The 14918-nt window shown below is 42.1% G+C and overlaps 1 protein-coding gene across 5 annotated transcripts in view; it reads right to left on the bottom strand.

Moving 5' to 3' along the window:
- Window positions 1-14918, bottom strand: part of CTNNA2 (catenin alpha 2) — a 1212918-nt gene that overhangs the window by 811188 nt on the left and 386812 nt on the right. For all 5 annotated transcript variants that reach the window (XM_021088202.1, XM_021088201.1, XM_021088200.1 and 2 more), the window contains 2 exons: window positions 14018-14184; window positions 24-143 (listed from right to left, as the gene is read on the bottom strand). In XM_021088202.1, coding sequence (XP_020943861.1) covers window positions 24-143; window positions 14018-14184 — 287 coding nt within the window. The remainder of the gene's footprint in view (window positions 1-23; window positions 144-14017; window positions 14185-14918) is intronic.

A 14918-nucleotide genomic window follows, 5' to 3' on the forward strand; every position in this document is an offset into this window, starting at 1 on the left:
CAGCTTTCCAAAATCTTTCCTACCTGTTGTCTTCTTGCAGCGACGTAGTTAAGTTTCACCATCTCTTTTCCAAATTCTTTAAAGCGATTTGCAAGGTCTTGCTCATTTGTGGCATTTTTGACAGCTTCCAGGGCCTCCTCCACCTGAAATGATAAAAAAAAAAAAATATGTATAACAGTATTGTATTTCAGTGTTAGTAAACATGATGGAAATGCTAATTTGTAGAAAAAAATCAACAGTGACCCCAACAGGCATTTATAATCAGAATATTTATTTGTTAAAGATTAACAGAATATTCTTTATATAAAAGGCGATAATTGCTGAGCTCCTAAAGTATAAAAAATACTACACCGGTTGCATTTTGAATTAGGATTTTGCTAAGAAATGTGGGCTTATAATTTCAAGTAGAAAAATAAAGGGAAATATACTTAAGAGGAAATATGGAATTGAAAACAAATTCTAGAAATCTTCAGAGGAGGAAGTGTTTTGCAAGCAAAAACTAGAGAAATTCCTGGGACTGCTAAAAGTTTGAGGTAGCTTAAATCTGCAACCAATCTTCTTGGCAACACCTCTAAATCTGGGACTAAAAGGATTATAATTTCAAGCTGGGTTTACACCTTGCCATCCAACGGAAACAGAAAATATTGAGTCTCGAGGAGTAAGTGGATTTGAGGTTCTGTTGCCACGGAAGGCAGCATCAATTACAGTGGACAGAAAAACAAACAGCAGAAATAGCCAAGAACATAATCCTGAATGGATAAGGCACAAGCCAGAACTATATTTGCAACATCAAAAGTGGTTAGTTTTGAAGGGAGGCTGGTAGAGAGATCTCCACTAGGACAAGCTTCTGATGAAGGCAGTAGAAAAGAAAAAAAAAAAAAAAAAAAAAAAAAGAGAGAGGAGACAGGAGCTCTGAAATAGTAATGAAAAATACAAGAGATCGTATGAGTCTACTGCAGAATTCCAACTGACTCTTGTGGTTTAAACCAAATCAAAGGACAATGTATAGACAGTTCACTGTTTGACAATGTGGAAATCCAAATGACCATTAAAATGGCTAGAAAAAAATCATAGAGTAACACAGTCCTGAGCTGAAGAGATACACCTTTGTTTAAACTTGACACAACCCCAAAGGTAGCTAATCTAACTTTCTCATCAAGTTTCACTGAGTGGAGGAAGAGAATCGTATATATAAACCAGTAATAATGGATATCATCAACTCTCTTCCTCCATAGATGAGATAATATCATTCAATTTTTCTAAATAGGCTCATTTGGAGTTCCTGCCCTGGCTCAGCAGTTAACGTATCTGACTAGCATCCATGAGGACACAGGTTCGTTCCATAGCCCTGCTCAGTGGGTTAAGGATCTGGCGTTGCCGTGGACTGTGGGTGTAGGTCACAGACGAGGCTCAGATCCTGCGTTGCTGTGGCTGTGGTGTAGGCCCACAGCTATGCTCTGATTCGACCCTTGTCCTGGGAACCACCATATGCTGTGGGTACAGCCCTCAAACGCAAACAATAAGTAAATAGGCTCACTCATTTCATTAAGGAAGGGAGTTGTAATGAGCAAGGGAAGTTATTTAGAATGATGGTGTTGGGGGACGGGGGTTCAATCTAGTCTCCAGATAAAAGTAAGTTGCCCTTCTCCTCTTCTATGGAAATGCTGCCTCTTTTTTCCTTCCTAATTGTAAAAACACAAAATGCTTCAACTCCTCAACTTTCATCTTTTCTAATGCCCATCCTTCCTCTAATTATACTCAAGGAAAAGAAAGAAGTAGAGTTGAAAAAAGAACTGTTGTGTTTGGGGATTGATTTAGGCACTCAAGTTAAAGGACATTTTATGGTATGAAATGGCCCATTGAAAACATTTTCACAGATTAATGAGAATTTCAGACCTCAGATCTTTAAAACAACAAATCAGTGATGTCTCTCTTTCTAATAGACTTATAATCATTTGACTGTGGTTATCAACAGCTTCACTGAGAGGACAGCTCTTGGCAGTTAATTTGTTCCTGCTGCTTATTTGAACTGTAAATCTTTTCTCGGGACTGGTCTCAGGGAAGAGAGAAATAGTTATCTCAGAGGGAGCTAAATCTTGGATTTGTTTTACAATTTATGTACATATAAAACAGGCCCCTTGTCGGTTGTTAATCAGACCAATTTGGAGTATTTATTTTGTTTTGTTACACTTATTTTCTCATTAGTTTTCTCTGAAGAATCCAGACGCTGGTCTGATTTTATGTTTCTAATTCAACGAGGTTCTTTTGAAAAGTAACACCAGTGATAGCGTCTGTCTATGTAAAGGTAGACTTAGTCACACTCTGACTGATCCTTTAATCTACAAGGATCTGAGCAGTAACCTAGTTCTCACATAGAAACATGGTTTTTTGTTTGTTTGTTTGTTTAGTTCTTTTTTTTTTTTTTTAATCTTTTTCTACAGCTGCACCCGCAGCATATGGAGGCTCTTAGGCTAGGGGTCGAATCGGAGCTGTAGCCACCGGCCTACACCACAGCCACAGCAACACAGGATCCAAGCTGTATCTGCAACCTATACCACAGGTCACAGCAACATCAGATCCTGAACCCACTGAGCGAGGCCAGGGATCAAACCCACAACCTCATGGTTCCTAGTCGGATTTGGTAACCACTGAGCCACAGCGGGAACTCCTGTTTGTTTGTTTAAATGGTTGCACTTGCAACATATGGAAGCTCCCATGCTCTGGCGTAGGCCAGCAGCAACAGCTCCCATCCAGCCCTTAGCCTGGGAACCTCCATATGCTGCGGGTGCAGCCCTAAAAAAATATAAAACAAAAATAAATAAATACATATAAATAAATAAAAATAACGGAGAACTTGAAGAGACCAGTGATGCTACACAGTGTTACAGAAAATGGAAATGGAAGCCAAAGATTACTTCTCTACTCTTTTCCCAAATAAAGCAGGCATACTACATGACAAAAAGAAAGAGGAAAGAAGCAAGGAAGGAAGGAGGAAAGGGAGGAAAAGTGGAAAGAAGGAAGGAAGGAAGGAGGGAAGGAAGGAAGGGAGGAAGGAAACATAAAATAGCCGATGGCTTAGCAGAGTACCTGGAAAGAATTAGGACCTCCTTACACAGAGAAACTGATCTGCTGTGTAACGTCTACCAAAGGGTAAAAAATGTTCCTGAGTGACGTGAAGAGGAAAGGCTACCTCTTCACTCTTGGGACATCTGCAGGTGACAGGGACCTGGGACATGTGGAAAACTGTGGATGCAGGCAGTGCAATGGCTCTGAGAAGGAGGGTGATGCTAGCGGGGGAGGTGTTGTAGGGAAGTTTTTGGAAAACTCTGCAGGCTAGACTGAGAAATCACGTCCCACAAGCCCTTAGAAGCAGCTGCCACATCCTTCCTTGTCTTGACCTTGGATGCTACAGACAGCCATTCCCCTCCCACGGCCAGGCTGGACTGCCCAGTACCAAGGGATGAACCCTCAGCTCAGGCAGGTCCTCCTGTCCCTAATCCTGAAGCCTGTGAATGGCAGTGGGGGCAGCTGAAAAGAGGTGAATCTTCTCGACAAGCTATTAAAATGTCCTCCCTATTTCGTGGATTTAGATCATTCTTTCCCGAGCTTGTCTCTTAAAACTTAAAATCTTGGGTCCCTTCACAGAACTTGTTCCAAATAGCCCCTACCCCCATTTCTAAAAAAAAAGTCTACTTACTAATATTACTTAGTCTCCAGCTGTGTCAAATTGTTTGAGATACACTCTTTTTTTTTTTTTTTTTTTTTGGCCGTGCCCACAGCATGTGGAAGTTCCAAAGCCAGGGATGGAACTCGAACCTTAGCAGCAAACAGAACCACAACAGTGGGAGATGGATTCTTTAAAATCAGTCTCTGATTTTCATGACTGAAATTGTACTTATTTTTATATTAACAAGTAGAGTAGTCTGAGAATCCATTCATTCTCTAAATACTTACTAAGCATCTCACTAGGAGCCAGGCAGGCATGCGTGAATGGCGTTGAGTATTGAACAGGAGTCCATTCCCCTGTCCTGGACGTTATGATCTGATTCTCTTGCCTATACTTACCCCAAGCCAGCACGATCAGTCAGTATTGTTGTGGTTATCATTTCTGTTTGGACAGACTGACCTCATTTAAGGGTCCTACCCTGGATAGCCAGCTGCCTGGATCTTAAGAGACATTGATAGAACTATTTAATAAGTCATACGTAACCGTCCTTTTAGAATCTGGTTTTATAGCTAAATTAAAAACTGTTATCTTGGACATAGGAGCTAGCCAAGTGAATGCATGAATTAATATGAGTCTATATTTAACAACTTCACTTCTGTGGCCCTATAGTCCTGTGGTTTGACCATGGATATCTCAGCATCAGCATACTTTATTTTTCTGCCTCTTAAAGATAGCTGGTCTCCTTGATTAAACCTTCTGTTTTCTGGTTAACAAGTGAGGAAAATGATCTCAGCAGAAAGCCAGAACAGGAGTTCCTGTGGTTGTGTAGTGGTAATGAACCCATCTAGTATCTATGAGGATGCAGGCATGATCCCTGGCCTTGCTCAGTGGGTTAAAGATCCAGCATTGCCTTAAGCTGTGGTGTAGGTCACAGACACTGCTCAGATCTGGGGTTGCTGTGGCTGTGGCATAGGCCCGCAGCTGCAAATCTGATTCAACCCCTAGCCTGGGAACTTCCATATGCTGCAAGTGCGGCTCTAAAAAGACAAAAGACAAAAGAAAAAAAAAAAAAAAAAAGAAAGAAAGAAGAAAAAAAGAAAGCAAGAATGATTCAATGCTAGCTAGCATCATTTACTCTTAGTGTCATGTTTTATAAAGCACAATAATATAGCTTGATGTATTTCTGAAGTTATTTTCAGCTTGTGCAAGAAAAATGACACTGGCCAGTGTCACTGAGTCCTTATGGTGTATCAGAAATTGTTCTAAATACTTTACAGTATCTAGTTTGGTCCCGAACAACAGCTCTTTGAAGTTGATCATTTTCTTGTTTCTACTTTACAGAGGAGAAGCTGAGGCCAGGGGGGTCAGCTAGCCCAAGAGGTCTGATAGCAAGTGAGAGTAGAAGGCTGGGTTTACACACAGGTAGTTTGCTCCAGAGCTCATACTTTTAACTCCCGAGCTGGGCAGCCTCAGTTTCCCAGCAAGGATGGGTTTGTAAAGCTGATGGAGTCCAGGCCTGGTTTATACTAAACAGGTCACTGTGTTTCTATTTTTGCTTTGGCTGTGGCACGCAGTGGCTTGATGCGGAATCTAAGGTCCCAGGCCAGGGACTGAACTCAGGCCGCCACTGTGAAAGCACAAAATCCTAACCACTAGACCACCAGGAAACTCCCTGATCCACTGATAAAGAGTCATTAAGAGCCCTGCCCATTCTGATCAGTCTTCAGGATCTAGTCATTCTACCTTTTAATGTCTCTAAAATCTACTGCTCAAAGTACACCCTGCCATTACCTTCTCAGCTTTTCTATCATCCACTGGCCTGGATAATTTCAACTGTCTCTTAATTGACCTCCTTGCTGGGGCTCACCCTTCTTCTAATTCCTTCTCCATACTGCTACCAAAATTACCTAAATCATGAATCTGATTCTAATGCTTAGAATCAATGGCTCCCCATCATGTGTAAGTAGAGTTCCCTAGTGGGTCTGTGGGTGAAGGATCCAGTATTGTCACTGCTGTAGCAATCCCTGGCCCAGGAACTTCTGTAGACAGCAAGCACAGCCGAAGAAATAAATAAACTAATTATTACCATAACCGAGGCAATCTACGACCTGTATTTCTCTGCCCAACTCTGTTCCTGCCTCTCCCACCTCACCTCTCTGCTCCAACAGAATCTATCCTGTGGCTATGAACACTCCAACCCCCTCCCCAGGGCCATGACTTTGGTTTTTTCCTTAGTTTGTGAAACTCTTTGGCCCCACTTGAATCCACCTCCCTTCTTAAGGCAGGAGCAGCCCACTTTTGAGCATTAATTAAACCACCTTCTCCTTGGTCAGTTATCAAATCCAATCTCAGACTTTCTGCCTACTCTGGGAAAAACATGGTGGGCCCTTTAAATAGCATTCCTTGTGGGCCTGTGTTAACCTCTGTTGGTAGAGAAGGCCTTTTGTTTCCTGGTTGGGGAGCGCTTCCCGGATGGGTTCTGCAGCAGAGGTAGCTTCTCCAACCCCAGGTGGCCCTCGGTTTCCTCAGCATGGCCCCCAAGTGTGATTCTGAAATGGAAAACCTCCAGGGAGCCACTCTCCCTAAGGGGCAGATTTCCAGTAATTTCCCTTGGCTTGTGTGGCACAATGACCTCTCTGGCATCCAGTGACCTTGGAACATCTGGATCTTGGCCCTGGTTTGGGGTGGGCTCCTGGCAGGATGTGTGATCTCAGTCCAAGGCAGGGGTCAGGGGCAGCTGCTCCTGTACTTGCCATTCCTTAGAATTCTCTTTACCTCTTACTGGCAAATCCTCTGTTAGGAGAGTTATTCTCTTTTTTTTTTTTTTTGTCTTTTTGCCATATCTAGGGCTGCTCCTGCAGCACATGGAGGTTCCCAGGCTAGGGGTTGAATTGGAGCTGTAGCCGCCAGCCTGCACCAGAGCCACAGCAACACGGGATCCGAGTTGCATCTGAAACCTACACCACAGCTCACAGCAGCACTGGATCCTTAACCCACTGAGCAAGGCCAGGGATCAAACCCACAACTTTATGGTTCCTATTTGGATTCGTTAACCACTGAGCTATGACGGGAACTCCAGGAAAGTTATCCTTTTTTTTTTTGCATATTTTTTATTAAAGCATAGTTAATTTACGATGTTGTGCCAATGTCTGCTGTATAGCAAAGTGACTCAGTCATACACACACACACACACACACACACACACACACACACACACACACACACATTCTTTTTCTCACATTATCGTCCATCATGTTCCATTCCAAGAGATTGGATATAGTTCCCTGTGCTGTAAAGAGTTAGTTATTCTTTACATTAAACTTTCCCTGCTCAAGCTACTGTGGAGTTTTGCTGTCCCTGTTGGACACAGTGAGACCTCCCCCCCACTCTGTTGATGAGGCCAGCCTCTTCCAATTACCCTCCACCCTCACTTCTAGCTTTAGGCTTGGGCTTGTGACTCCAGCCCATTCAATCAGGTCCAAGCAATTAACTCAGGAAAAGGCAAATCTCATTCAGTTCAGTAAGACCCACTCCTAAGACTTCCTTCTCAACCATATCACCTTCTCCATATTATTCTGAATTGCCCAACAATACAGTTTGGTTGAACTGACCCCATCCTTGGCTTGAGGGGTGGTGAGGGACAGGAATAGTGCTGATCAGACAAAGAAATCAGCACATCCCATTGCCCCCCTAAATAATTAACTTAGAGATATGTATCTGACTTAGAGGCCAATAGAACTAACAATCTTGAGGGCTTTTATTTGAGCTGCTGGGGAAGAGAATTTCCTCTTCTTTGCTGTCTTTAGTCTAGACGCATATAATCTTGAGACTGTTTAGAAGCAATCTTGAGAATGTTTAGAAGCAATCTTGAGAATGTTTAGAAGCAATCTTGAGATGCTGAGAAAAGACCCTACAGAGAAGAGTGTCCTTATTGAGGAAAAGTAGGTATAAACCCGGTCCCTGTCACATGTTTGTACCTTGATCAAGCCTTGCCTAAAGCTAACTGCCTCTGGACTTTGAGTTTGGTAAGTCAATATATTTCCTTTTTGAAAGGCCAAGTTGAGTTGAGTTTTCATTATTTAAAATAGAAAACATCCTAATTATTATGTTTTCCCTCCAGGTGAGACCACAGCAATAAATACATTGTCCCAACATGCTCTGCACTCTTCCTTAATGTCTCCCCCACTAGCTATTAAGTGTTGAAGGCAGCTGAGTCTTACTGATTGTCAAAGTTACCTATCTCGCACAATGTTGTGCACATAATAGGCATCCAATAAGCATCTCTTGAAAGGATAACTAAATACATAAATTTCAAACAACCTAGCTGCATGAAGTCAATCCCATGATGGCTCCGATGACAAAGATATACTAAGAACCTGGGCAGTAATTTCTACCTTTATAATCAGAGACAAGGATAGTTTGTACCAATGGGACAGCTATTCAAACATAAGAACCACATTAGAGATGCTGGACTAAATGGCAGACTATTGAGAAATAATGTTACTGGGGCTCACTAGACTACTGGATGCTCGTGTCACAAACAGCAGTGATCATATTAAACTCACCCCCAGACAATAGAGCACCAGCATTAGATGGGGCCCCTGGTAGCGCGAAGATAATCTGAATTTCCTCAGAAGTTGACTACAAGGTTGTGTTTTCTCAGTTTGCTCTTGACTTTCTAGAGAAAATTTTTGAGACAATCAAGAATGCCATTACCTCAGGACTTAGCCTGAGTACAGAAAAAAAGAAATTGTTTCCTTTGACACATGCATGTCTGGGTGAGTATGTGCGTAATGCCATCACCAACACTAAGAACTGACAATATAATCTGATTACATTAATTCACAGCCTTGGGAAAATAAATACCACCCTTCCTGATCACTGATTGAAATACAGGATTCCTTTGAACATGTGAAGTGTCACATCTCCATCTCACACCCTGACAATGTCAGCTGATTGCAGGATACACCAGGTGTCTTCAGGGAATCACTCCAGCAACTTCAACAATACAAGTGATTCTAATTCCACAGTTTTTAATGATGTCTGATGTGCAAATGACTCTGTTAGCTCCGCTGAGGCACATTAAATTCCCACTTTGGTGATAATTCGGCTTTGAGCTATATGTTGCTCACTATTCTATCATTATCCTCCTGAATTCAAAATAACTACAGTAGCATAGCATAGGGGACTATACTCAATACTTATGATAAACATAATATAAAATAACATGAAAAAGAATATATATATATATACCTACGTCACTTTGCTGTACAGCAAAAATTAAGACAACATTGTAAATCAACTATAATAAAAGTTTTTTTAAAAAAACTACAGTAGCCAATATCTTTTGCATGGATGGCCCTAGAGATTATCATATTAAGTGAAATAAGTCAGACAAAGACAAATATCATATGGTATCACTTATATGTGGAACCTAATTTAAAATGATGCAGAAGAGGAGTTCCCATCGTGGCTCAGGGGAAATGAGTCTGACTAGCATCCAGGAGGATGCAGGTTCAGTCTCTGTCCTTGCTCAGTGGGTTAAGGACCCAGCGTTGCTGTGAGCTGTGGTGTAGCTCACAGATGCAGCTTGGATCCCGTGTTGCTATGGCTGTGGTGCAGGCCAGCAGCTGTAGCTCTGATTCGAACCCCTAGCCTGGGAACCCTCCATATGCCACGGATGTGGCCCTAAAAAGACAAAAAAAAAAAAAAAAAAAAGAAAGAAAAGATGCAGGACTTATTTATAGAACAGAAACAAACTCAGAGATTTCAAAACCAAAATCAAAGTTTCCAAAGGGGAAACCGTGGTGGGGAGGAATAAATTGGGAGGACAGGATTAACACATCCACACTAGTACATATAAAACAGATAACTAACGAGGACCTACTGTAGAGCACAGGCAGGTCTACTCGATGTTCTGTAATAACCTATCTGGGAACAAAGAATGGATCTATGTATATGTGTAACAGATTCACTTTGCTGTAAACCTGAAGCTAAGACATTTTAAGTCAACTACACCCTAGTAAAATTAAAAAATATAAAAATAGTAATAAATAAAACTTGCATAAAACTTTTGAAATCATAGGAATCCTTAATATAGTCAAAAGGGCTCACTGTTAAAGCCCACAAATGATTGCATGATAAAGCAAGTAACTTAACATGAACAACTAGAATATCTATGTTATATGAACAGACGAACTCCTTAGCATTCATAAAAACTTAAATATACAAATTTAATTTTAAGGTAGCAGAGTGCAAACACCTATACACTGCCAAATCACACAATCTCTGCAGAATTCCAAGTTCTTCACTCATTTTTAGAGGGTGCATGATACTTGCTTACTCAATCTGCCAACAATTACCTAGAGGATGCTGGGCATCAAACAAAGGCAGGTATTTTAGGAGACTAAATTGCCTATTCTTCATCTATTTAGTGAATTATTGATGGAAAAACATGACAATAAGTTTCTGATAAGAAGGCAATTCCCTCTATGTTCCTGTAAGTTACTCTGAAACGAGAAAAAAAAATCAATATCTGGAAAGAACTTCAATAAAAGTTTGGCATATGGCCTAAAAGATAAAAAAGTAAAGTATTATCTGCAATGCTTAAAGGTAAAATAGCTAAATGGTAGTTAATGTGGCAGGAAGTTACAGGACTCACTATACTGTATTAGTCAATGTCCTGACCCAACAGAAATTGAAGTCACTACTTTGTTTTTGTGTTTGTTTTTGTTTTTTTGTTTTTGTTTTTGTTTTTTTTGGCTTTTTAGGGCCACACCCTGGCATATGGAGGTTCCCAGGCTAGGGGTCTAATCAGAGCTGTAGCTGCCTGCCTACACCAGAGCCACAGCAACACCAGATCCCAGCCGTGTCTGCGACCTACACCACAGCTCATGGCAACGCCGGATCCTTAACGCACTGAGCAAGGCCAGGGATCGAATCTGCAACCTCATGGTTCCTAGTAAGATTCATTTCCGTTGCAACATGATGGAAACTCCTCATGTCACTACTCTATTATTATTAGTGCCTGCCACTCTTTTTTCATTTATGGTCTGTCATTCACAAGGTAAAGAAATTCATTTTTATATTTGAAAGAAGGCTTGATTAAAGTATAGATGATACTTTCTAACATGCTCCATCAAAATGCATAAAGGTATTTCCTTCTTGAGTTAAAATCAAATAGATGCTTGCGGACACTTGTTTATTTATGGGGGTATGTACTTCTCTGGAAAAGAACAAAAATGCTAAGTAGAATTATATACCATGCTCATTTGCAAACAATTGTTGACACATTGGGGGAGGGGGGGCAGGGTGGACACTAGTCCCGTTTCAGAAACCCTGACTGACCAAAGTGTGACACAGCCCACAACCTGAGTAATTGAGGGACAGTACCAGGAACTGCAGTTCCACACTTCTTCCACAAGAGGGAAACCTTCTACCACTGCTCCTCCTGGCAGAGGCTGCGCTCCAAGTAGAACAAATGTGTTATTTAGTCCACAATCATTTTTAATTTTACTACTGACAGTCTGACAGGCCTACTTAATATTGCTGGGTTGACCTTTCCATATTTTGTGCTAAATCCTTTCTTTTTTTAAACATCCCTTAATCTGCTGTGTTGGGAAGAAGATACAATTGACTCCACATTACAACAGGCTGCAGTGACATCATCCGTCAACAGCACTGGTCAAAACAGGTGAGTGGAGGCAGGACTGCACGCCACAACTGAGGCCACACATCAAGATTTCATGAGCACCCTGCACATGTGGGGCCGTTCCTGGAGAATAATCTTTAGCCTTCATCACTTCCCAGGAGGGGCTGAACATCGCTTTCCACAGCACAGAGAATAGTAACATGGAAGCTATGTTAATTTCCTCAGGGTAAGTCTAATGCTCCTGGGCAAGGAAGAGTGTCCAGCCAACGTCTTTCTTTAAATGCTACCATTGCAGACCAAGCAGGCTGGAAGAGAAAAGTAACAGAACTTTTCCTCCAACACACTTGAGAAGAAAGTCATTTGTAGCCTGAAAGATGCACAGAACTTGGGGTGGGGTGGGGTGGGGGCACTGCAGGAACCACATCCAGCCCTGCACCTTCCAGTGGGTCTCAGATTGATGATGGTGACACAGCTGCCATTTACCAAACCCTTACTTTGCACCGGACTCTGTAATAAATGCCCCACAGGGATCCCTTGTTTCAACCTCTCCACAACTCTGAGGGCTGCACTGTCATTAGCTCCCTAGGAAGAGATGAGGTGTCTGAGGCATGAGGAGGCTTTCTGTGGTGGGTTACGAACTCAGCTGGAAAGTGGACACCAAACCAAGATGAAACCTAGTCAGTCTGACTCCAGCAGCCAATCAGAATGTTCCACTGACCCTCACTAGCCTCTGAAATCGGGGGTCGCACCTCATACTGCTCACCTCATCCAATTGGCAAGAGGCTTTGCTGGCTTATGAGGGTATCTTCTCTGAGAAAAATCTGAGAGAAAATTCCCAGGCAGGTTCTGCTTTGTTCCCCTCGGCATCTCAGGCACCTGCGAAACTAGGAAGAGCTAAACCTGGCTTTGCAGTTGTTGTTTTTTTTTTTTTTTTTTTTTTTTTTTAAGATTTTTATTTTTTTCTATTATACTTGATTTACAATATTCTGTCAATTTCTGCTGTACAGCAAAGTGACCCAGTCTTTTCCTCACATTATCCTCCATCATGTTCCATCACAAAAGTGTCGAGATACAGTGCCCTGTGCTACACAGCAAGATCCCGTTGCTTATCCATGGCTTTATGGTTTATGACCATGGGACTCAGGCTGAGGATGCTGGAATTTGAAGCCTTTCATAATACTGCAGAGTTTATACCAAACTTGGAAATCTTTCCTCCTTTACTAGGGCTAGCTCAGGTATGATCCTGCCCCCAAATTTCTGACAGAAAATGCTTGTGATTTGGGAAACTTCTTACTGATCCCCTCTACTGAACAAATCTGAGATGGAAGATGAAGGCTGCCATTATTCATTTCCTATCTCACTGCCCCTTCATTGATCATTGCATAGAAAAGAAAATATGACCTTGAGGAAAAGTGATAAGCCAGGAGTGGCCAGATTTGGGGGAACTAAGCCAGCAATAGGTTGGCTTCCCAAAAAGGAAGTCTATGGTTCACATACCATCACCTAAGGAACCTGAGATCAGTCCAGGGATGGTGCCAAATGTCTAGAACTGAAGGCCACTGAGACTATAAAAAGATACCCTCTAGGCAGAAGCCATGTTCCTAAGCAATTGAGTTACATCGTCAGAAGGTTGGACCAAGTTGAATATAGATTCCAGTCAGCACTGGAGAACAGAGACAGGCCCAGCTGTCAAGGGGTGGGAGGGTTGCCTTGGCATCTGACCCAGTAAAATTTGTGGCTCTACTTCCATTAAGAAACAAAGGAGTTAAAAGAAACCAAGGAATCCTGACAACCAAGGCACATATAATGGGGCTATAGGGGTTAGTGCCCAGAAAACCAATCCAGTGGATGTCAGATACCAGGCTGGTACAGCAAGACCAACTCTAGCCATCAGTGCTCTAGCTGAGGCTTCTTTTACTGCCAGACAAAGGTAGGTTCAAAGAATGTGATTATACCAAAGGGCAACAAAGGCACAATTAACAAAATATACTTCAACGCAGGAGCCATACTAAGGTGGGCAGAGGCAGTCACTTGGCCGGCTCCCAAGAAGAGGTGGGTTGGCCTTAACTGTCACATGGACCAGCACTGCTCTGACTCTCAAGGAGAGGCCAAAGCAGAGGCACTTGCAGCCTGGAAGATGCACTGGGCTCCAGGAAGTAAGGGGGGGGATCCAAACTCTGTGTTTGGAGAGAAGGAAGACAATTCAAGTGACTCTGCTGTAACTTTAAAAACTGTATGATTGACAGAGCTTCCGCTGTGGCTTAGCACATTAAGAATCCGACTAGTATCCATGATGACGTGGGTTCGATCCCTGGCCCTGTTCAGTGGGTTAAAGATCTGGCATTGCCTCAAGCTGCAGGTCACAGACACGGCTCAGATCCTACGCTGCTGTGGCTGTGACGTAGGCTGGCAGCTGTAGCTCCGATTAGATCCCTAGCCTGGAAACTTCCAAACACTGCAGGGGTGGTCCTAAAAAGAAAAATATATATACACATACTTTATATGTGTGTGAATATATGATTTATCTATATGATTGAATATAATTGTAGTATTAGAAAAATTGGGGGCACACCACTTGGTTGAGCCATCAGAGATCTGGGGAGCAGGTGAAATGTCTTTAGTACCATTCAGTGCTGTACACTCCATAGTCAGTATAGCCACCCACACAAGGTAAGTTTGGAGAAGTCCTATATACGTACAATTTTCAGGTGAGATAAAAGTCTCATGACATCTGCCATGTCTGCCAGGATGAGCAAGCGCGTCACAGCCGACAGCAGAGCCCTGGCCGCCCGCACCATGGTGCCCCGCTTCACCGAGGAGCATGGGTCATCAGCGAACTCTGAAGAGGCAATGCGCATGGTCTCACCTATAAGATAGACACGGAGACACAGGTGGGTCACTAGGAGGCTCAGAGGCTGTCTGTCACAAAGATCTGTACACCTGTCATGGTTGCTTCTGTTGCAAAACTACCATGACCCTCAACACAACAGAACCTTTCAAGTCAGATGCATCATGGTTCCCAGGCAGTGCTCTGGACAAAACCCAGGTGTGAAATGATGCTTTTGGCATCAATAAGAACTATAGTTAATTCAGTGTGTCTAAATGTTGAGATGAAAGTGCTAGATGGGCCTTAATCACCCTCATTCTGCATGTCTCTTGGAATCATTGGTATTCACTAGGCTAGCTGGTTTCTGACAGTTGAAGAACAAAGTTAACTGCTCCACAGAGGAATGATGCTTAAGACCCTGGCCTCATTAACTCTGTATTCTTAATTGCACTGATTAGACAATAACAGGTAATAGGGATAACCCAATCTGGTTTTTCAATGCTCTAAAACAGAGAACATTTAAGAGACAATTGGACCAATTCAAGAAATGTATATTTTTAAAAATTTTTATTCAGCTATAGTTGATTTACAATGTTGTATTAGTTTCAGGTGTACAGCAAAGTGACTCCATTTATATATTATACATAATGTATATATATACATATATACATATATATATATATGTTCTTTTTTAAGATTCTTTTCCTTTATATGCTATTATAAGAAATTAAATTTAGTTTCCTGTGCTACACAGAAGGTCCTGGTTGCTTATC

The sequence above is a fragment of the Sus scrofa genome, chromosome 3 (genome assembly GCF_000003025.6).
Source record: "Sus scrofa isolate TJ Tabasco breed Duroc chromosome 3, Sscrofa11.1, whole genome shotgun sequence".
NCBI classification, from domain to species: Eukaryota; Metazoa; Chordata; class Mammalia; order Artiodactyla; family Suidae; genus Sus; species Sus scrofa.